At 44.6% G+C, this 22,652-nt stretch overlaps 1 protein-coding gene across 3 annotated transcripts in view; it reads left to right on the top strand.

The window, feature by feature from the left end:
* wdr17 (WD repeat domain 17) overlaps nucleotides 1-22,515 on the top strand; it is a 23,206-nt gene extending 691 nt beyond the window's left edge. Inside the window, exons 2-29 of one of the 3 annotated variants that reach the window (XM_066679580.1) lie at nucleotides 1-130; nucleotides 1,374-1,604; nucleotides 2,471-2,722; nucleotides 4,725-4,847; nucleotides 5,236-5,423; nucleotides 5,552-5,720; nucleotides 6,178-6,269; nucleotides 6,599-6,681; nucleotides 7,065-7,151; nucleotides 7,346-7,510; nucleotides 8,155-8,357; nucleotides 8,701-8,850; nucleotides 8,935-9,065; nucleotides 9,273-9,398; nucleotides 9,597-9,752; nucleotides 10,672-10,736; nucleotides 11,458-11,590; nucleotides 12,089-12,168; nucleotides 12,724-12,823; nucleotides 12,930-13,069; nucleotides 13,870-13,890; nucleotides 14,437-14,548; nucleotides 16,042-16,183; nucleotides 16,365-16,467; nucleotides 16,561-16,662; nucleotides 17,727-17,825; nucleotides 18,409-18,589; nucleotides 19,518-22,515. The exon at nucleotides 1-130 is cut by the window's left edge and continues 54 nt beyond it. In XM_066679580.1, coding sequence (XP_066535677.1) covers nucleotides 1-130; nucleotides 1,374-1,604; nucleotides 2,471-2,722; nucleotides 4,725-4,847; nucleotides 5,236-5,423; nucleotides 5,552-5,720; nucleotides 6,178-6,269; nucleotides 6,599-6,681; nucleotides 7,065-7,151; nucleotides 7,346-7,510; nucleotides 8,155-8,357; nucleotides 8,701-8,850; nucleotides 8,935-9,065; nucleotides 9,273-9,398; nucleotides 9,597-9,752; nucleotides 10,672-10,736; nucleotides 11,458-11,590; nucleotides 12,089-12,168; nucleotides 12,724-12,823; nucleotides 12,930-13,069; nucleotides 13,870-13,890; nucleotides 14,437-14,548; nucleotides 16,042-16,183; nucleotides 16,365-16,467; nucleotides 16,561-16,662; nucleotides 17,727-17,825; nucleotides 18,409-18,589; nucleotides 19,518-19,637 — 3,684 coding nt within the window. In that variant the 3' untranslated portion in view covers nucleotides 19,638-22,515. Of the gene's footprint in view, nucleotides 131-1,373; nucleotides 1,605-2,470; nucleotides 2,723-4,724; nucleotides 4,848-5,235; nucleotides 5,424-5,551; nucleotides 5,721-6,177; nucleotides 6,270-6,598; nucleotides 6,682-7,064; nucleotides 7,152-7,345; nucleotides 7,511-8,154; nucleotides 8,358-8,700; nucleotides 8,851-8,934; nucleotides 9,066-9,272; nucleotides 9,399-9,596; nucleotides 9,753-10,671; nucleotides 10,737-11,457; nucleotides 11,591-12,088; nucleotides 12,169-12,723; nucleotides 12,824-12,929; nucleotides 13,070-13,869; nucleotides 13,891-14,436; nucleotides 14,549-16,041; nucleotides 16,184-16,364; nucleotides 16,468-16,560; nucleotides 16,663-17,726; nucleotides 17,826-18,408; nucleotides 18,590-19,517 lie in introns of those variants that run through there. The other 2 variants (XM_066679579.1, XR_010804091.1) reach the window with 2 other exon arrangements.
* The last annotated feature ends 137 nt before the right edge of the window (nucleotides 22,516-22,652 follow it).

Here is a 22,652-nt window from a genome sequence, read left to right as displayed (position 1 = left end):
AAGACAATCACGGCCATCAGCTGGTGTCCACACAACCCCGAGGTGTTCGTCAGCGCCAGCGCAGACAACCTGCTCATCGTCTGGAACGTGGCCGAACAGAAGACCGTCACTCGACTGGACAACACTAAAGGCATTGACTGTACCCTCACATTTAGGCATAGTTCAGACAGGCAGTTTGTTTATGAGGTTTACATATATATTTCTGTCAGGAATGGGGCTTACGTGGGTTTCCTTCGGGTGACTGTCTGTGAGGAGTGTGGTGTGTTCTCCATGTGTCTGTGTGTGTTTCCTCCGGGTGACGGTCTGTGAGGAGTGTGGTGTGTTCTCCCTGTGTCTGTGTGGATTTCCTCCGGGTGACTGTCTGTGAGGAGTGTGGTGTGTTCTCCCTGTGTCTGCGTGGGTTTCCTCCGGGTGACTGTCTGTGAGGAGTGTGGTGTGTTCTCCATGTGTCTGTGTGTGTTTCCTCCGGGTGACGGTCTGTGAGGAGTGTGGTGTGTTCTCCCTGTGTCTGTGTGGATTTCCTCCGGGTGACTGTCTGTGAGGAGTGTGGTGTGTTCTCCCTGTGTCTGTGTGGATTTCCTCCGGGTGACTGTCTGTGAGGAGTGTGGTGTGTTCTCTCTGTGTCTGTGTGGGTTTCCTCCGGGTGACTGTCTGTGAGGAGTGTGGTGTGTTCTCCCTGTGTCTGCGTCGGTTTCCTCCGGGTGACTGTCTGTGAGGAGTGTGGTGTGTTCTCCCTGTGTCTGCGTGGGTTTCCTTCGGGTGACTGTCTGTGAGGAGTGTGGTGTGTTCTCCCTGTGTCTGCGTGGGTTTCCTTCGGGTGACTGTCTGTGAGGAGTGTGGTGTGTTCTCCCTGTGTCTGCGTGGGTTTCCTCCGGGTGACTATCTGTGAGGAGTGTGGTGTGTTCTCTCTGTGTCTGCATGGGTTTCCTCCGGGTGACTGTCTGTGAGGGGTGTGGTGTGTTTTCTCTGTGTCTGCATGGGTTTCCTCCGGGTGACTGTCTGTGAGGAGTGTGGTGTGTTCTCCCTGTGTCTGTGTGGGTTTCCTCCGGGTGACTGTCTGTGAGGGGTGTGGTGTGTTTTCTATGTGTCTGCGTGGGTTTCCTCCGGGTGACTGTCTGTGAGGAGTGTGGTGTGTTCTCCCTGTGTCTGCGTGGGTTTCCTCTGAACAGCGATGATATGCACTGTTATAATGACAAGCAATATGAATATATAAGAAAATGTGACCGTAGTTGGTCACACAAACCTGATTTGATCACTTATAAACTCTCCACTCTGAAGACTCTAATATTAAACCTCTTTATTAACAAACAGACGGGACAACAAATAACTGGAAGCCTTATATTTATCTAATCATGTTTTCCTGTTCTCTGCAGGGATCCCTGCCTCTATCAGCTGGTGCTGGAACACAGTCGACAGTGTAGCGTTTGTGTCCCACCGTGGTCCTCTGTACATTTGGACCATTTCAGGACCGGACTCAGGAGTCACCATCCACAAAGACGCCCACAGCTTTCTGTCCGACATCTCTGTGTTCCGCTGGCACCCCATAAGGAAAGGAAAAGTGGTGTTTGGACACACTGACGGGAGTCTGTCTCTGTTTCAGCTAGGTGCAGTAATTAAACCTGTAGTAACTTCACGGTGCCGATACGGTGTAGATTTATTTTACTGGTGGCTCATATGGTTTAAGCATATCTCTTCTGTTCCCTTCTTGTACTGCTGGTTTTGTTGAGCTAGTTTGCATGGATTTTGTTCATTCATTCATTCATTCATGCATTCTTTCTTTCTCTGTAGCCGTTTTATCCTGTTCAAGGTCAAACCCTGCCCGGAATCATTGAGCACAAGGCAGGAACACACCCTGGACAGAGAACCAGCCAATCACAGGGCATCACACATTCACTGAGTCATTCACACACATTCTCACAACTGTGGACAGTTTCACACACTCACCCTGTCACACACACACTCAAACCTGTGGACATTTTTAACAGCCAATTCCACCCATTATTGCTTGGAATATGTGTTATTTGGATTTTGGGAGGGGACACGTGTGAGTGAGTGAGACTGGGTGAGTGTGTGAAATGGTCCACAGTTGTGATCGTGTGAGTGACAGGATGAGCGCGTGAAATTTTCCACAGGTGTGAGTGTGTGATGCCCTGCCAATGGACTACCACCCTGTCCTGAGTGTGTTCCTGCCTTGTGCCCATCAATTCCACAAAGACCACCCTGACAAGGATCAGGATGAAGCGGTTACAGAAGATGAATGAATGAATGTGCATTACTTGTCACATGCCCTGTGTGTCTCTTTGGGATGGACACACTTTGTTAAACTGCTTTCCAAACTGAGAAGTAAATGTAGATTTCCAAAACAAATTTTAGTAACAGCCCAAATGTGTAGTGTATTTTTGCACTTTGAGAATCAACAAAACCCAGTGGAAGTTCCTTCTTGGTTTAATGAGAGTCATTTTCACCCCAGGCTCAAAGTACACAAAGCACACGTTGCGTTCAGCGTCTTTGGAGGGGACGGACGAGGAGGACCCGGTCACTGCCCTGGAATGGGACCCCCTCAGTACGGATTACCTACTGGTGGCCAACATGCACAATGGCATCCGGCTCCTGGACTCAGTGTCTCAGACCTGTGTGACCACCTTCAGTCTACCCAGTGCCGCCGCGTCCATCCAGTGCCTCGCCTGGGTGCCCACCGCCCCGGGCATGTTCATCACTGGGGGTGAGAGAGGGGCACAGCTGCAAAACATCTGTGCACATACAATGTGCAAGAAATATTGGGGTTACTGTGGTCAGAAGACAACATTTGTTTATGCTTATGTGGAAAAACGAGGCCGATCTCTATCCGCTTGTTAAGTCGTGAAATATCGACTTTGTGAAACGTCACGTCCGGGTCCAAACCACGGCTCGGTATAGCTAAGTTAGTGATTTTCCCGCTACACAGTAAATTTGTTAGTGCGATAATAGCGTTGATTTAACACTGGAGAATTTACTGTGTAAATTTAGTGACTTTTCCGACTGGGACCAAATCTATGGAGTCAAAAAAGGGTCAAAAAGATTTTGAGTTTGTAAAACAATACTCACAAATGTAACTGACTTTGTAACTGCGTTTGAGCAACTACAGACACGTAAAACTAAAATCCACAAATGTATTGGAATGCACAAATTTAAAACAACAACAACAATAATAACTTAAAATCACAAATGCGTAAAAAAAGATTGCCATTTGTAAATCAAATGTCGTGAATGTGTGAATCAGTACCTTCTCAAACGGCTTAAAATGTGCAAGAGCAGACCTTTTTAAGGTTCCAAATGTGACCGTGGGAGTTTTTGAAAGAAAATCGATCTCCTTTCTTTAAAACCTTCTTTTCTTTAATACTTTACATTAGATAATAGATAATATGACTTGATACAACACCGGGACTGAACGTGAGTGGGAGACATCTCTCTCCACGGCTCCTGTACTTTCAGAGACGGAGCAACGGGAGACACAGCTCTCTCTTTGCCGTTCCTTGGCCTACTGAGACAGAGCTGCGGGAGACACAGCTCTCTCTTTGCCATTCCTTGGCTTACTGAGACAGAGCTGCGGGAGACACGGCTCTTTCTTTGCAGTTCCTTGGCCTACTGAGACAGAGCTGCGGGAGACACAGCTCTCTCTTTGCCATTCCTTGGCTTACTGAGACAGAGCTGCGGGAGACATAGCTCTCTCTTTGCCATTCCTTGGCCTACTGAGACAGATCTGCAGGAGACACAGCTCTCTCTTTGCCATTCCTTGGCTTACTGAGACAGAGCTGCGGGAGACACAGCTCTCTCTTTGCCATTCCTTGGCTTACTGAGACAGAGCTGCGGGAGACACAGCTCTCTCTTTGCCATTCCTTGTCTTACTGAGACAGAGCTGCGGGAGACACAGCTCTCTCTTTGCCATTCCTTGACTTACTGAGACAGAGCTGCGGGAGACACAGCTCTCTCTTTGCCATTCCTTGGCTTACTGAGACAGAGCTGCAGGTGACACAGCTCTCTCTTTGGCTTTCCTAGGCTTACTGAGACAGATCTGCAGGAGACGCAGCTCTCTCTTTGCCATTCCTTGGCTTACTGAGACAGAGCTGCGGGAGACACAGCTCTCTCTTTGCCATTCCTTGGCCTACTGAGACAGAGCTGCGGGAGACACAGCTCTCTCTCCATGGTCCCTTGGCTCCTAGAGATGGAGCTGTAGCAGCTCTCTCTCCCAAAGGAAGAGCACACGGATCAAAATGTACAAACAGTGCTGCCAAAGAAACACTTGCTTCATGGCACTTTTAATTTAGTTTTTTTAATGAACCCCTGAACCAAGATAACACAATTGATTGAGATAATTCAGCTTTATTCAAACCATAAACACATCTGGAAACACCTGGAAATGGCGAAATGTCATGTGTGGATTCAAACTTAACAAGCGGATAGTTTTTTTTTTTTTTAGCTGTGCAATGATTATGAATTATATCAGATTTTTTCCAAAAACAAACAAATAGACGCTGCACCCAAATGCCATATTAACGTGTGCACTTTGCAGAGGACGTCATGTGGTCATGGTCATACGAACCCTTGTGTATTTGTTTGTTTGTTTGTTTAGGATTTCTTTGAATTTCTCCCTTGTCTGTAGGTCGTTGTGTATATTATACTGATTATATTCCCTGATGATTCAGTGCTGATAGTTCTTCTCTAAACGACTGATGTCCTGTGTGAAGATTCTCAGGTTGGCGTGCTAAGGATATGGAACGTATCTAGAACAACGCCGCTGGACAACTTCAAACTGAAGAAGACGGGATTCCACGCTCTCCATGTGTTAAACTCCCCTCCAGCTAAAAGAGGTCTTTACTGTGAAAGTATTTACTGTGTTTTAGCTTTAAGACGGGACACTGTCTTTGGGCGAATACAAACTTTCAGAGCTTAGGATCATTTCTGTATGTTTCTCGTTGATCTACAAAGATGGTAAAACAAGAATGTAGTGAACCTCTGCGTAAATGTGGTTTAAAATGTGATCAGATTTTCATCTAAGTATTAAAACATAATAATATTATCTGCAAATGATAAATGCTATGTTCCCAGTTTAATAACCTTCACAAAATGGTGAAACATGGTGGTGGTAGCATCATAGTAATATCATGGGTTTTTGTTGATTATTTGTTCATGCACGTGTCATTCCTTTTACGTACGGAAAAATGGCCTCTGTGATTTAAAATGACTGTCTCCCTTTAGTCTTTAGCTCTATTTCTCCATCCAAGAACCACTACACTTCTTCAACCAGTGAAGCAGTTCCTCCCCCAACTCTTTCCCAGAACCAGGCCTTCTCCCTGCCCCCAGGTCACGCCGTCTGCTGCTTTATGGATGGGGGGGTCGGCCTCTACGACATGGGGATGAAGAAGTGGGATTTCCTCCGAGACCTGGTATGAATACAATCAACTGTTGTCGACACATTCATACATTTCTCGGTGCAAACTCTACAACCTCTGATTCTTAAATTCTGCTTTATTTATTGTTCCAGCGGATAATGCTTTTATTTCTCTCTCTTTAGGGTCACGTAGAAACTATATTCGACTGTAAATTCAAGCCGGACGACCCAAACCTTCTCGCCACAGCTTCCTTTGATGGAACAATCAAAGTGTGGGATATTAACACTTTAACAGCAGTGTACACGTCTCCCGGCAACGAGGGAGTGGTCTACTCCCTCTCCTGGGCCCCTGGTAATAATATAATCAATCAATCCATCAATCAATCAATAAATTAGAAGTGAATTATTTAGATCTAAAGCAAGATCGGAGCTTCATTTTCTCCTGTCTCTCAAAAACGAATGTGGTGTTATTCTGTTTATCTGATGGGGACTGTTAGTAGCTTTAATTTTATAACCTTCAGTCCTTAAAGATGCCTCATATACACATTTTCCAATGTGTCTTACAGCTAATTATCTCTTGTAATATCTCTGGGTACTGACAAGAAATGAAATAAATGAGCGCTGGTGTTTGATATGGGTTCAGAATATTACAATTTTCTCCATTTGAGCTCCTTAAATACTACAGAGGTCACAGCAGACTGTTCAGCTGTATTTTACATCATAGGGATGTTATGTTTTAAATGGATGTACTATATTATGAGAGACATAGACCTCTCTCTTTAACAGTTATTACTGTGCTTTGCTTCAAGGAGACCTGAACTGTATAGCAGGGGCCACGTCCAGGAATGGGGCCTTCATCTGGGATGTTAAAAAGGGGAAAATGATCACAAGATTCAATGAGGTGAGTTAAAAATGTTTAGACACGGTGTAGATCCTCATCATGTTCAGTGCCAGGGAAGATGTGTTTAACGCCCCCAGCAACAGGCCTGTGTTCTCCAGAGTGATGTAGCTCTAGCTTGTACCTTTGGAACTAGTTGGAGTGACATTCACTGTTGTTTATGTGTCTGAATGCAATCAGACCATCACAGCAATGTTCAAACGTCTAGTTTCAAACCTTTCCAGTGCCATTAATGCCCTGCGTTTCCAAAGAAATATCAAAAGCAGGTGTGTAAAGTGTGGAGAGGTTGTGGAAGTTGATCTCTTTGTGATTTGCTGTTTTGGGAACTGCAGCACGGGAAGAATGGCATCTTTTGTATCGCATGGAGCCACAAGGACTCCAAAAGGATAGCCACCTGCAGTGGGGATGGGTTTTGGTGAGTATTAGCTTGCGTTATTACCGTGGGGGATGGGTGGGTGGTTTGAACTGTTGGGTTGCATGAGCCTCATATCTGTGAGTGTGGTAGGGCGAAGGGTTCCCACAGCTCCAACAGTGCTCCCACAGCGCCCCCTCCCTGTGGCTCTCTTAAATGAACATGAATGAACCCTGGCCTTGTGTTTAAAGACACAGAACAGAAATTTGACACATCAGCTGTTGTAATTTTGAAATACCGCCCTCAGTTTGAGATACCACCCATGTTTTTAAATAAAGCCCCACCTGAGTATTAGCCATGTTTCAAGTCCCTGAACTTTCTTACTCCTTCTTTGAGACCTGACGTCTGTTTCTCTCTTCTCTTTCACGTGTGTGTAATGGCTGCAGTATCATTCGAACCATAGATGGCAAAGTATTACATAAATATAAGCACCCAGCTGCGGTGTTTGGATGTGACTGGAGTCAAAATAACAAGTGAGTAGTTGAGTACACTGCGGTCCTTTGAAGTCACTGGCCATTTTAGTGGAAACACCTTCTACATCCACTCACTATAGATAGTAATCTATATATCTTCCAACCTAGCCTGACTCTCTCTCTCTCTCTCTCTCTCTCTCTCTCTCTCTCTCTCTCTCTCTCTCTCTCTCTCTCTCTCTCTCTCTACCTCTCAGAGACATGATAGCGACAGGATGTGAGGATAAGAACGTACGGGTCTATTATTTGGCGACGAGCTCAGATCAGCCCCTGAAGGTCTTCACAGGACACACAGCTAAAGTGTTCCATGTTCGCTGGTCCCCTCTCAGAGAGGGCATCCTCTGCAGCGGCTCTGACGATGGGTAATTAAAATGTTATATGTTTATGAACGATGAAAACTAAAGACATTATATATCCAAAGTCTCTATGGACGCTGGCTTGAACCTACATAAAGAAATAGGTTCTAATAGGTTCTAATCCGAGGCTGGGAGTCCTCAGAGAGCATTTTGTGCCTCACTCTCTGGGTGGCCCTCCCCCTCCTCTCCTCACACAGCATGGGGCCAGCCCACGTAGGGGTGTGTTAGTGGATGGGGCAAGACCTCAGCACTCTCCTCCGGTGCGTGGAGCTGTCCACTGATGTTACATTAGCGGCAGTGTGAGAAGAAGGTGATGGCGGACATTACTAATCTCAGAGTTAGTGCTGGTGCCAAGACACACTTGAGCCTAATCTGTGTGGATCAGTTACGGCACTGGGAAGTGTTGTGTGGGCTAAATATTGATTAGGCCTCAATTTGGTCCACAAAACACCTGATATCTGGCCCATATGAGCTGAGCCGAGGCAGCCAGACTCACCCTGAGTCTACGTTGTTAAGGCCAAATGTAGCAAAGATTCATTGCTATGTGAGTGTCATGGCGTGTGATGGGGGGAGTTCGGGAATGATTTCTGATTGGGTGAAAATGTTTTGCGTTCTCCTATAGCTTGTATTTGTTTATGTGGTCTTTACAGGACGGTGCGTATTTGGGACTACACCCAGGACGCTTGTATTAATGTTCTGAGTGGACACTTATCCCCAGTGCGAGGGCTCATGTGGAACTCTGAGGTCCCGTTCCTGCTAACGTCTGGGAGCTGGGACTACACCATCCGCGTGTGGGACACGAGAGACGGGACCTGTCTGGACACTGTCTTCGACCATGGAGCTGACGTCTATGGTCATCTTTACACTGCCTTACTTTAGATCTTATGTAACATCAACGATCAAGAGATTGGAATGAATTCAATAAGCTTTTGTGATGCTGACTCCAGCGATCACATGCTGGAAATTATTCACTTAACATCGACACATGTTCCACATGTTGTGGAATGTGATACACCATTGTAAATGAATTTCAGTGTGGGCTAAGTCTGAAAATCTGGCCTTACCTATGATGTCTTGTCCTTTAGCCTTGTGTAGAAACAGTAGACATATGATAGCAATATTTTCAGCATGACTGACGCTGTGTGATGCCCTGTTATTTATCACATTGTGGTTCATCTATCTCTCCGTGTTTTCAGGTCTGACCTGTCACCCCAGTCGTCCGTTCACCATGGCGTCCTGCTCCAGAGACTCCACCGTCCGCCTCTGGTCGCTCATGCCTCTCATCGCTCCCCTGCTGGTCAACATCCTGACTGACCAAAGCTGGGATGACATCATAGGAAACACTGGTGAGCTGTTAAATCATCATCAACAACAACAATAACAATAAAAATCCAACTTTTATTAGTGTGTGTGCTCTTCTCTGGCTACAGACCGTGCAATGGTTCCTGGCGCTCCTCCTCTCCTCTGTGGAAAAGTATCCCGGGACATTAAGCAGGAGCTGGACAAACTGTCCAGCGATGTCTGCACCAAGAAGCTCCGCTGGTTCTCTGAATGTTTCTCTGTGAGTAAATCTCACTGTACAGACACATCTTAGTGAACTAAACGTACAAGCAGTGTTCCTAAACAAAAGACACAAAAGACCTTGTATATAAGTTAATATACTGCCCCAGTGAGCGTCTATGTATGAGGCTCTGAGCACTGTGTCCATGCCCAGACGCCTTTGTGTGTAAGTGTGTGAGTGAGTTTGTGAGGTGTTGTGCGTTTACAGCCTCCAGGAGGGAGCCAAAACCTGTGGGACCTGGTGGCGGTGATTAACGGTCAAGACGACAGTCTCCTGCCTCAGAACTACAGTGAGGGAATCATGCACATGAAACACCTGGTCCGCTTCAAAACGGTACGAGAGTAAAACAGTTCAAAGTTCTGAACTTACTGTTAAATGAATCACGTAATTATTCAATAATAGCATATGCATTTCAGCAAAATTATTTATGCCACGTTCTCTACACTCCAATCCATGTGTTAACATTAGCGTACTACTCTACTGTATAATTACGTGGATGCCATTGAGTGTTATTTATCGCCTCTTGTCCAGTCTGAAGCCCAGGAGCTGACCATAGTGAAGATGTCGAAGTTTGGGGGCGGCATTGGAGCTCCCAGTAAAGAGGACAGACTGAAGGCTGCAGCTGAAATCCACATGAGATTAGGCCAGATCCAGAGATACTGTGAACTGATGGTGGAGCTGGGAGAGGTATAAAACACACCGGACACTTGAATCATAGCTGTCTTCACTCCAGCTCCAGCTCCAATTTCAGTTCTGGAGAAAATAATTTTGAGAAAATGATACTATTATGATTACTACTGTTATTGTGTGGGCAGCAGGTAGTGTCTCTGTCACAGCTTCAGGGTCCTGGAGGTTGTGGGTTTCCTCCGGGTGACTGTCTGTGAGGAGTGTGGTGTGTTCTCTCTGTGTCTGCGTGGGTTTTCTCCGGGTGACTGTCTGTGAGGAGTGTGGTGTGTTCTCCCTGTGTCTGAGTGGGTCTCCTCTGAGTGACTGTCTGTGAGGAGTGTGGTGTGTTCTCCATGTCTCTGCGTGGGTTTCCTCTGGGTGACTGTCTGTGAGGAGTGTGGTGTGTTCTCCATTTCTCTGCATGGGTTTCCTCCGGGTGACTGTCTGTGAGGAGTGTGGTGTGTTCTCTCTGTGTCTGCGTGGGTTTTCTCAGGGTGACTGTCTGTGAGGAGTGTGGTGTGTTCTCCCTGTTTCCCCCTATTATCCTGTGGTAATCATAGGGGAAGTTGTAAATGGGGCTAGCCATGGCCTTAATGTTAAAGAGGTCAGTTTCGGAGCACAAAGGCACTGATTTGATCTCGTGGGCTGCCAGGAGAAATTTGGGGTTGAGTAGTGAATAATATGTGACTTCTCTACCTTCAACAACCTTGAGCAAGACACTTAACCTTGGGGTGCTGAAATGGTTGCCAACCACTTTGGGTGTGTGTTCCCTGCTCCTATTAAATTGTGGGAAGGAGTGTGTGTTCACTACCACAGGTGAATTAAATGCAGACAAATGTACCGTGACAATAAAGGCACATGTAGCCTTTCATCACCTGGTGGATGCCATGCAGTGGTCTGACATGTGTCTTAGATCTTCTTGTGTCCCGTGTCTGTTCAGTGGGAGAAAGCACTGTCTGTGGCACCTGGAGTGTCCATGAAATACTGGAAGAAGCTGATGCAAAGGTGTGTTCAACAAAACCACATTCAAAAACTCACTAGCCAGTTTATTAGCTACCCCTCACTTTGCTGGTATACAGTTAGAGACTGTAGCTTATCTGTTGATGCATTGTTTCCATTAGTCCTTCATCAATGGCCACTTTTGTCTGCTGCTTTTATCCGTGTATACCACTCTAAAATATCACCCAGGTGCAGAGTGGTATTTACAGTGATGGGGTAAACATACTCCATTACAAATTACATATTACATAGCGTTACATTACACATTCCGTCATGGATAAATACAATCTGACTACTTCTTTCTTTACGTTTTACTCTGTAAAGGAGCACTAGGTACGATTGGGTATTTTTGCTCGTGGGCTCCCCCTAGAGTTGCAGGGTGTTAATCACTTTTACAGCACTCTCCTGAAATCAAGGAGGTAGGGGGTAAAATTTCCTATCCTCTACCAAATCTACATAGTGAAGATCCTGCAATGCTGAGCTTTGAGTAGCAGCATCAGAGGCTCTATTCTCCCAGTTACAGCTTAGTGAAGCATCACAATGATTTTGAAGCTGCCATTTTAAGGTAAATATACTACCTAGTGTTCCTTTGGGTTCCTCTATAAAACTCAGATACAAACCTGTATCACGTGGAAGGTGCACATAAATAACAGTGTCCTTTCAGTATTTCTTTTCATTGGCCTGGGTCCATTTTGTAAATGTGATTATGTGATTTCTCATTCTGTAGGAGAGCAGATCAGCTGATGCAGGAGGGGAATGATGATGTCATCCCGTACTGCATCGCCACAGGCGACGTGAAGAAGCTAGTCAACTTCTTCACCTCCAGAGGTCAGCTGAAGGAAGCTTTGCTGGTGGCACAGGTAAATGCTCACCTGAGCACGGGGACATGGGGCGGGGTTTACATCCAGGATATAATCATCACACTTTAGTTTAAAGTGGTATTAGAATGTCTGTGTGATGTCCTTGCGAAGACAGCAGCTGGTAAAGAAGGGACAGTCCACTTAGTTAGTAGAGTGTATTACTCGTATGTGGTGTGTGATAAATAGAAAGGCAGAAGCATACGCTGAGGTGAGTAAATGATTTAATAAACACAACCGATAGACAACTAAAGCAAAGCCATGAACACTGACGTTAACAGAGACACTGACAATGAACTACAGAGACAGAGCGTAAACAACCAGACATAATAGGATGCACCTGTGAGCTCAGGGGCACGGCTAAAGAAACCAAAGCTGACCATTGCACATTTTACAGAACACTTTTCTTTGTGTATATTTAATATATTAGTGAAGTCAAAAACATAAAAAAGAGAACAGCATTCCTGTTGAACATCTTCATGTGTGTGTGGTTCTGATCAGGGAGCTCGTGAAGGGAACATTCAGATTTCCTGCATCAACCACCCCACAGCTCCGGACGACAACGTGGAAACGTACACAAGGTTAGTTTCAACGTTGCAATAGTAAACATCACACATAACATTTCTATTATATTTCTATGTGGGGATTCTTGAAGGTACAGGTATAAATAGTGTTTGGAATCAAACCCTTCACATGCAAATGATTTCACTAGCCTCTCTCTCTGTCTCTCTCTCTGTCTCTTTCTCTCTCTCGTTCTCTCTCTCTCTCTCTCTCTCTCCCTCTCTGTCTCTCTCTCTCTCTGTCTCTCTCGCTCTCTCTGTCTCTCTCTCTGTCTCTCTCTCTCTGTCTCTTTCTCTCTCTCTCTCTTCTGTCTCTCTCTCTGTCTCTCTCTCTTCTGTCTCTCTCTCTCTCCCTCTCTCTCTCGCTCTCTCTGTCTCTCTCTCTCTCTGTCTCTTTCTCTCTCTCGTTCTCTCTCTCTCTCTTGCTCTCTCTCTCCCCCCCCTCTCTCTCTCTCTCTCACACTTTCTCTCTCTGTCTGTCTCTCTCTCTCTCTCTGTCTCTGTCTGTCTCTCTCTCTCTCTCTGTCACTCTCTCTCTCTGTCTCTCTCTCTCTCTGTCTCTCTCTCTCTCTCTAGCCTACTCCATGTCGTTTGTAAGGAGCTGGCGGAGTGGTATTTTCAGGACGGTCAGGTAGTTCTGGCTGCCTGCTGTTACCTTGCAGTGGACAACACAGAGGTAAAGCTGCGTATTCATATTCTAGATTAGAGTATGTCGTTTTTCATGTTTCAACTTGAAAATGATTTTTACTTTTGTGTGTGTGTGTGTGTGTGTGTGTGTTTAGCTGGCAATGGCGAGTCTGATCAGAGGGAATGAGCTGGAGCTGGCGGTGTGTGTGGGGACAGTTCTGGGAGAATCCGCAGCTCAGGCCACTCATTACGTCCTGGAACTTCTTGCCAGAAAATACATGACCACAGCAACGTGGTGAGAGCAGGGCACACTGATGAGAGACTGTTCAGTTTATCAGCTGCTTCTCTCACTGTCCAACTCATGACCTCCTTAGAAATCTATTATATAGGTGTACACAAATAGACCATGGCGCCATAATACCATCACCATTCAACCTCATAGATTCACGTTTAGATCAAGACTCTGATCCAGGATCATTTTCTGTGCCATCAGGTCATATTATTATTGCGGGGGATGCAGCAGTGGCCATGGTTAGGGAACTGTGCTTATAACTGGAAAGTTGCCAGTTCGATCCCCAGAGCCGGCAGTTCATGACTCTGAGCGTGTGTGCTCACTGCCCCCTAGTGTTCATTAGTGTGTGTGAATGTGTGTTTCACTGCACGGATTGGGTTAAATGCAGAGAAAAAATTGCTCTAATAAGTCCAATAAAGTGATTCTAATTCTAATAATTATTAAAAAAACATTCAAATGATCACATTATAAAATATTACTCAGTGATATATTCATAGTGTGTATTGAAATGTAATGAACCTTATACCATGGCTTCAAACTGATGGCCTAATAATCTGAGAACAACAATGAGTTATGACATGAGTGTAACCCCCCTAGATTTTGACCCTATGTGGGGTAGCCTTGTAGAGCCCTCAATTCCCAGCTCCACGCTCCCACGGTCCGCACCCTGCAGTCAGAACCGAGTGGGGTGGATTGGTGCAGTTCTGAAATCACTGCTTTTGAATAATCATTGCCTCTATTTTGTGTTCTCAATGTTGTGGCTGAAAGCTCACTTCTGATTTATCATCTCCATCTGTCTCTAGCTTCCCATTTGTTGGAAACAGGTACATCGTTTTTTTCACCAGATAACTGGGTAACTCTGGAAAGTTCTGGATAATTATGGGTAACTATGGATAGGGGGATAACTCTGGGTAACTGGGTAACTCTGGGGAACTCAGGATAACTCTGGGGAACTCAGGATAACTCTGGATAACTGGGTAACTCTGGAAAGTTTGGGATAATTCTGGGTAACTCTGGGTAACTGGATAACTCCAGGTAACTGGGTAACTCTGGAAAGCTCTGGAAAACTCAGGGGAACTCAATATAACTATGGGTAACTGGAAAGTTTTGAATAATTCTGGGTAACTCTGGGTAACTGGGTAACTCTGGAAAGCTCTGGATAACTCTGGGGAACTCAGTATAACTGTGGGTAACTGGAAAGTTTTGAATAATTCTGGGTAATGTTGGGTAAATGGATAACTCTGGGTAACTGGGTAACTCTGGAAAGCTCTGGATAACTCTGGAAAGCTATTAATAAATCTAGATAACTCTGGGTTACTCTGGATAAGTCTGAAAGGCTCTGGGTAACTCTGGTTCTCTGTGCTCTGCAGGGACATGGCTGTCAGACTGCTGCAGATGATTCCCAACAATGAGATTCTTTTATCCAAACTCTGTGCCTTCTACCCCGGCAGCTCGGCCGAAATCAACGACCTTCACGAAAAGGTGACCACTTCACGTGACAACACTGCAGTCATCACTGAACAAATCTGAGGAATAAAGTTCTAAATTCATACCAGACTTCGGCATCAAACTGTCAGAGCCTGAGCAATGCCGGCTTCCACCACTAGGGGCGGTCAGAGGGCGGTCACTACAGGGGGAGTGATTATAAAGAGGGTTGCATTATCCCCATCAGCCACCAGAGGGATGTGGAAGTAGAAAATGTAGCACTAATTAGCTCTGATCGCCTGTTTGCCTGAAAGTCCCAGTTTATACACAATTACACACATACCCTTAAAACACACACAGTTATACAACCCCATCTGATTTAAACACTGTAAACTGGACACAAGGACACTCTGTTAATGCATTTCTTGAGTATGTTTTAGCATAACTGAATGTAGTATCTGTTACTTGTACTTTTTTCATTCCTTTAGAGCAAATTCAGTATTATGTTATTAAAGATATTGATTACAAGCTTTTGAACTTTATTGGATTTTAACTCAAATCCATATCATCATTATCATGTATTTATTTACATTTATTTATCAGTCTTTCCCCTAACTCTGGCCGTCCCCCAATTCTGGCCACTGCCGTATATGGTGCAATTCCGCTCTCTCTCTCTTCACCAATCGCAGTGGGTAAAACAATAAAACATAAGACCTAGTAGGGCATTTAAACATCAGTTTTGCAAGAAATCACACATCTAAACAATATTTAAGTGTCTCTAACAGTGTTGTAATTCTTTGTGTGCAAAACTGCATGTGGAACACAACACATTTCCATTTCACGACAGATATTTCCCTCAGTGTAAAAGTTAGCTTAGCGTTTAGCTTCCTTTTCTCTGAGGGGAAAATCTACCGCCATTTTAATCCTTACATCTAGAGTACGGATACCAACACAGGACAAACGTAATCTCACTGTGAACCTCTCAAAACCACTGAATGTGGTAGCAACTGTCTCGTTTGACTGTCACAAGCAGGGGAGGTGGCCGAAGTTAGGGGGCGCTAGTAATCTTAGCAGCATTGGCATCTACTTAAACAAAAGCGTTTTTATCTAAAAACATATTTTCTTTCAAAGTCAAGCAAGTCTTGGACATTAATCTACACACATTTGACTCCTGAAAAATGTTGATTTGAGTGAGTAAAGTACTTCTATTTATTATAATACAGTTAGCTAAGATTTCCAATATTGTAATTACAAGTGGCCAGAACTAGGGGTCCCTACGCTACGTTATCACTATCATTTGATGAACACAAAGCTATTTAGCCTTAAACTCTAAGTACAGCTGTGCAGAGCGGTTTAGTGCGCTCAGACACACACGATTCAACACTACTGTTATTCTACTGGGGGTGGTTTTTGTAGGGGAGCCACTAAACTGTGGTACGGGAACACAGTCCCGTCCCCAACCTCCACCCTCCCGACACTAACCACTAAAAGTACTCCTAACCACGTTGCAGTGATTTAGGAGTGTTGTTGTTTCCTCGTTGTTTGTTTAGTGCGGTTTGCCGAGTTTGGAGGAGTGTAAAGAGCTGGCGGAGGCAGCGCAGGACGAGGGAGACGTCCTACAAACAGTGAAATATTACCTTCTCAGCCCTGAACCAGAAAAGGCCCTGCCAATAGGAATCACATTCATCAAAGGTGAGAGACAGAGAGAGAAAGAGAGAGAGAGAGAGAGAGAGACAGAGAGAAGCATCCTCATTTCCTGTTGTTATCATGTCTCAGAAGGGAAGGTCGGTGTTATTAATATAATGTACAGTGAGTGTCCATTATGTTGTATTACGTGTTGTCTGAGCGTAAGGATTTGTCCCTGTCCTCACAGAGCAGTTGAGCTGTCCTGATTGGACGGTGGACTCCGTTTATCCAGTCCTGGACCTCCTGAGCTACATCAGGACCGACCGGCTCATTCTGACCAAGTGCAGCGAGTAAGTGTGTGAGACGACGAAATTGTAAATCAACAGAGACACTAGTGTCTCCAATCGAAGGTGGTCCCAGCACCTGATCTTTCTTTGTCTCAGGAACCGGAACAAGCTGCTGATTCTCTGTGGATATATCGGAGCGTTGTTGGCCATCGGGAGGCAGTACTCCAGCATAGTACCAGCGCTGTATGAGTACACCAGGTAAAGGACAAAGCACAGGATAAACTGCCACAGAAACAATTCACTACACACTTATGGTTCGACAAAGGTTCTTTGGTAAAGAAAATGGTTCTATATAGAAGAGAAGAACCTTTTGCATGATTAAAGGGTTATTTGCATCATTAAGGGCTTCTTCAGAATGATGTAGATGTGCTGTAGATGGTTCTATACATTCAAGCATCCTGCTTATCCAGTTGAGGGTCGCAGTGGGTCCAGAGCCCACCCGGAATCACTGGGCACAATGCAGGAACACACCCTGGAGGGGATGCCAGTCCTTCACAGGGCGACAGTCACTCACACCTACGGATACTTTTGAGTCTCCCATCCACCTACCAACATGTGTTTTTGGAACGTGGGAGGAAACCGAAGCACCTGGAGGAAACCCACACAGACACAGGGAGAACACACCACACTCCTCACAGACAGTCACCCGGAGGAAACCCACACAGACACAGGGAGAACACACCACACTCCTCACAGACAGTCACCCAGAGGAAACCCACGCAGACACAGAGAGAACACACCACACTCCTCACAGACAGTCACCCGGAGGAAACCCACACAGACACAGGGAGAACACACCACACTCCTCACAGACAGTCACCCGGAGCGGGATTCGAAAACACAACCTCCAGGACCCTGGAGCTGTGACAGCGACACCTACATGCTGTGCCACCATGCCGCCCTGGTTCTATACAACACCTTTTAAAAAGTGTTCTAGACGGCAACAAAAATGCTTCCTCTACTGTAACAAGCTTGACATCATAACAACAGAAGAACCCTTTTCCAAAAAGTGCTAGATAGAACCATCTATAGCACATTGTCCATCAATCTGAAGAACCCTTAAATCATGCAAAAAGGTTCTTCAAGTGTTCAGGGTTATATATAGGATTGGTTCCTTTAATAAAGAAGCCCTGTAGAACCCTTGTTCATTGCAATAAACTATTTGAAATACAAGAGGCCAAACTGAGTGTGTACTTAGATTCATTAACCAAATTCACCACTGCCTTTATATCTCTCTGTCTCACTCTCTCTCTCTCTCTCAGTCAGCTGCTGAAGCGGAGGGAGGTGGCTGTTCCGCTGCAGATAGAGCAGCTCTCAGTGGAGCTGGAGGCCTGGAGAGCCTGCACACACTCACTCTACAAGTCAGTCATTCAGTTTTGTTCATCAGCTTTGTTCGTTTGTTACATTATTTTTGAAAATTCATAGATTGTCCTTGGAAATGTTGAGTGTTTATATATTAGTATTTTGTTTACATTTCTATGAGCTGCTAAACTTACAGCAGCATTGTATAATAAGTTATATAATATTTCTTTAATTACATATACATTACATACTCAGAAAAACTGTCACTGTGATAGTACCCTCAAAGGCACATATTCAGTACCTTTAATTAGGGATCATAATTGTACAGTTTAGGTGGTGTTCCCCCGGGTGACTGTCTGTGAGGAGTGTGGTGTGTTCTCTCTGTGTCTGTGTGGGTTTCCCCCGGGTGACTGTCTGTGAGGAGTGTGGTGTGTTCTCCCTGTGTCTGCGTGGGTTTCCTCCGGGTCATTGTCTGTGAGGAGTGTGGTGTGTTCTCCCTGTGTCTGTGTGGGGTTCCTCCAGGTGACTGTCTGTGAGGAGCGTAACTGCATAAAAACTGCAGAGTTAACTTTCCTTTGGTCATTGATTCCTCTGTGTCTGTTAACACTGTACTGCACGTCAAAGTTGAATATTTCCCTTTAGAGGAGCTGAGGAGACATACAAACCACCTACAGAGAAGCAGAAGATGGAGTACAGCCGGCTCCTGAGCAGAATGAGCGAGGAGCCACTGAGGGGCCTCCAAGGGCCCGACTATGTCACGGGCTCCAGTCTGCCGAGCCACTCGGACGTCCAGATCTCCTGCTTCACTGGCCTTAGGATACAGGCAAGCAAAAAAAAACACACATCTTTCTTTGTTCTACACGGATGTAGTCTAGCGTTGCTCCAGAGAAAAGGACTGTCCCATTTGGATGGCCGCATAAGGTGCCCTACAAGGCAGCCTCCTTATTTTGTCTGAATCCTAAAGGCAGCACGACATGTTACCTATGCAAAGGAAACAATGTGATGCAGCTCACACATCCAGTGCTCAGTTCGCTCTCCAGAGGAGTGTGTGTAGAAATGCCATTCATTTTACATCATTGTATATAGCAGCAGGCACGTCTCCTCCTTAAAGGTTGCGTTCACGATTTTAATCACATAGCAATTTTTCAAAATTCAGATGCTTCCTCACATTTGCCGCTCTCCAGTCTGTTTGTGCTCTGGAAACTGTTCTGATGGGTTTATGAAGTGCCAGTGTCATTAAAAGTAAAAAAAAAAAACCAAGGGTCTTGGTCTGGAATCCTAGGCTTTCTCTCTCTCTGATTGGGCGATGCTTAGAAACATTGAAAACCATTAAAACACATGAGGATATTGTTTTATTCCTGCTTCATAAGTGACTAATATTGGCTTATTTTACGGTCTCAGATGACGTAAGGTGGAACTGACTCTGAATTCAGGAGACGGCTAATTGTATTAAAGTCAACGCACAGTGAAAGTTTAACTTCAGCCACGTACAAACACACACCACTTTAAAAGATGCAGAGCTTCTGAATGCAAACAAACCACGGAGAGCAGCAGTTTGTTGACATTGCCTTTAAAGTAGATCTCACACGAACACTCACAGACGTGCTAAAGTGAGAAAAATAGCCGCCACATCTTGAATCCACCCTGTGTCTGAGGTAAATCACTGGTACAAGCTGTAAACTAATGTCACAGCTCCAAACAAATAAAAAGAAAACCCTGGTTTGATGTGATCTGTTTGTTTCTGTCTAAAGGGTCCGGTGTTTTTCCTGGAGGACGGAAAGTCATCCATTTCACTCAACGATGCCTTGATGTGGGCCAAAGTCAATCCTTTCTCTCCACTGGGGACCGGGATACGCATTAACCCCTTCTAAACACACACACAATCACTAGCACACACACACACACACACTCTCACAAATGTACACACACACACACAACGTCGGAGAGTGGAAACAGTATTCAGTCCAGTCGAGGACAAGGAGGTCAGCGTTTACAGTGGAGGCCAAAGACCTCTACCCTCTGAGAGAACCTGGACATGGACCATCTCCATCACTGGAGAACAGAGGAACCATTTACAGACTCAGATTCAGATCTTTTTTTTTTGAAGGTTTCTCCATTGAATTATGTGCATTTCCTTTTTTTTTCAGCCGTATGCACCTACCACTGTTCCAGCTTCACCATCGATGTTGATGGAAGGAGGTGCAATTGATGCTGGTTTTATAGTCGAACAGACCTCATGTTTGGTTTCTGAATCATTTTGTTTTGGGACGTTGTTGGAGACACATGATGCTCATGAACTCGATCTGAATGTTTTACTGTTCCCTGAATCTTGCGCTTGAACAGGGAGGGTTTTCTTCTGCACGTGTGCTTACTTGCTGCTTGGGGTAGATTTGTTTGCTTCATGTGGTTTATAAGAAGAGAAATCTTAGGGTTTCCTCGCTTTAGCCTTCGGCCTGTTCGGCTACGGGTGCTGTTCTGTAATCAGTCGTAGAGGTGCGCTAGCAAACAAGGTTTCAGAAAGCTTGTTTAACAATGCTGCTTTTGTTCTTTCAGTCAGGGACTTTTATTGTAGTGCTATTTACACGTAGGCGTGAGTAAAACGTATGTCAAATGTCTGTATGTTGTTATCATTGTTATTATAATAATTATTATGATCATTTCTTGAATAATTCTGAATGTGGTCGTTATTTAAATTGATCGTTTGCAAAATAGTGATTGACACAACTCTCAACCAGTTGGAGTCTCCTCTACTGTCAACTGCTTTCATCAAATAAAAAAAATGCAGTGTGAACAGTGACAGAGCATTAGTCCACAATAAATGAGATACTTAGCTTTATAAACTTTACCATAGACATAGCAACAGTAAATAAAGGAGGCGCATAGTCAGACATCGCAAAGTCTTTGTTAAATCTCATACAATCAACAAGATAATTACGTTGAGACACTGTCACCCAAAGACATCTCATGCGTAGGAGACAGAGTGGAAGTTCTAGCTTCAGCTGATAGATGTCTAGAGTGTCTGCGCCTTAATTTAGGACAGGAAACAAAACAACAGTAACATCCGTGTTAGCGTGGTGTTGAACCTTAGACATTAAAATCAGAAGCGAGTTCAAACTACATCAAACTACAAGCGTAGTTTACTATACTAGGGTGACCAGGTCTGAGATGGTGAAAAAGAGAGAGACGACTACTGACGTGCAGACTGACCAATTAAATGTTTACAGAGGAGGTTATCGACCAATAACGGTAGCTCTACAGTCAGACCGTCCAATCAGAAGATTTTAGGCTACTTCACCACGCCCCCTTCTCACTCAAGCGAACCAATCGGAGTAGGGGAGGGCGGGACTAGTTTGTGAACGAAACGCTTCTTGACGTTCTATGTAAGCGTTAGAAAAACAAAACCCTGGACAAAAGAGGACATGTCCGGGTAAAAGAGGACGTCTGGTCCCATTCTAAAATATATTTACAGTCTTGTTTGTGGGTGAAGAACGACACAATATTTCCTCGCCACTGGTTTGACTGATAATTTTGTCGTCAGGACACACTGTGAACAGCATTTATTTATTTATTTATTTATGCATCTAATAATGTATTGTTTTGTACATCATATGTTTAATGATTTACCTCTAAAGCCACAGTTTAACAGGGTGACGCTTACATTCCTCTACCACGAGGGGAGCAGAAAATACAAAATGGTTTCTCATTCAGACGATGTGTTTATTTTGTACAAACGCTGTTATCTGTAAAATGTCAGACTGGGAACGAAGGAGGGGAAAGAAACAGTTATTTCAGAACGGTGCTTGCTTGAAATGAGATGTGGTTTGTGATCGTAATTCTTATTAAAAAGAGAGTTAGCAAACGATTTAGTCTGCAGTTTCTTGCTGTTTCTCGCCAAACATTTCTGTGTGATTTGAACAACTGATCGTCATCGACTCCGTGGCTTTCCTAAAACTGAGGGGGACCTTTAACAAAGTTGAGATGTGAAGAAAAGTGGTGTGGTGTGAAATATGGTGTTCCTACCACCATCATCAACAAAAACTCAAGCAGCGATGCTGTGTCTGATCCACTTAAATCAGTGCAAGACACCCTCATACACCACCGCCCCAGTAATAGACTTCCTGCTCTGTTTGGGGGCTGAACATCGAAGAACAAAGTCAAAGGGGGCTAATACAGAACTACAAAGTGCTCCTGTACGGTCAATGGTGCTGTAATGTAAAAGCTGACTGGTGCATGTGTGACACTACGTATATGACGATATCTACACACACTGGCCAATTTATTAGAAACCCCTACCATCTATGTTCACCAGGTAGATCTACAATAACACACCCATTCACTGCTGCAAACTTTGTCCTCCACCTTCTACGCCAGGGGTCAACCGTCTATCCAACCCGCAAAATAACACTTCATATTCTTAATCAGCTGTTTGAGGATCAGCTGATACAAACAAGGGTCTTCCTCTGTGACTGTAATAATGACAATGACGGATAAGACTGTGGATAAGTTCAGGTATTAATGGTATTAACATATTATACAAAGAAACATAAATATAAAAGAAAAAGCATAACATTCATTGGACATTTCCATTCGCCGTTTCTTTATTTCCGTAGATAGACTTTTCACATGCTCTGTTTTAGTAAAGTACCGTACAGTCGTGAAAACAGCAGACTCTATGTGCCACGTATGATATTTGAGAGAGAACAAATGGTGCAAACTGTGGAACATTTTTTTTTCTAATATCTGCCTTAAGACAGAGTCAGAAATGTGAAAAAACAAAACGGAAAACACACCATTTTCTGGCCAATGCCATGTGAGTGTTAGGAATTCCAGGCCAAAGCTGGAGCCCTGTCATCAAAGCCCTGTGGTTCAAACAGAGGTGCTACGAA

The sequence above is a fragment of the Hoplias malabaricus genome, chromosome 8, assembly GCF_029633855.1.
Source record: "Hoplias malabaricus isolate fHopMal1 chromosome 8, fHopMal1.hap1, whole genome shotgun sequence".
NCBI classification, from domain to species: domain Eukaryota; kingdom Metazoa; phylum Chordata; class Actinopteri; order Characiformes; family Erythrinidae; genus Hoplias; species Hoplias malabaricus.
This window is presented reverse-complemented; position numbering and strand designations above follow the sequence as displayed.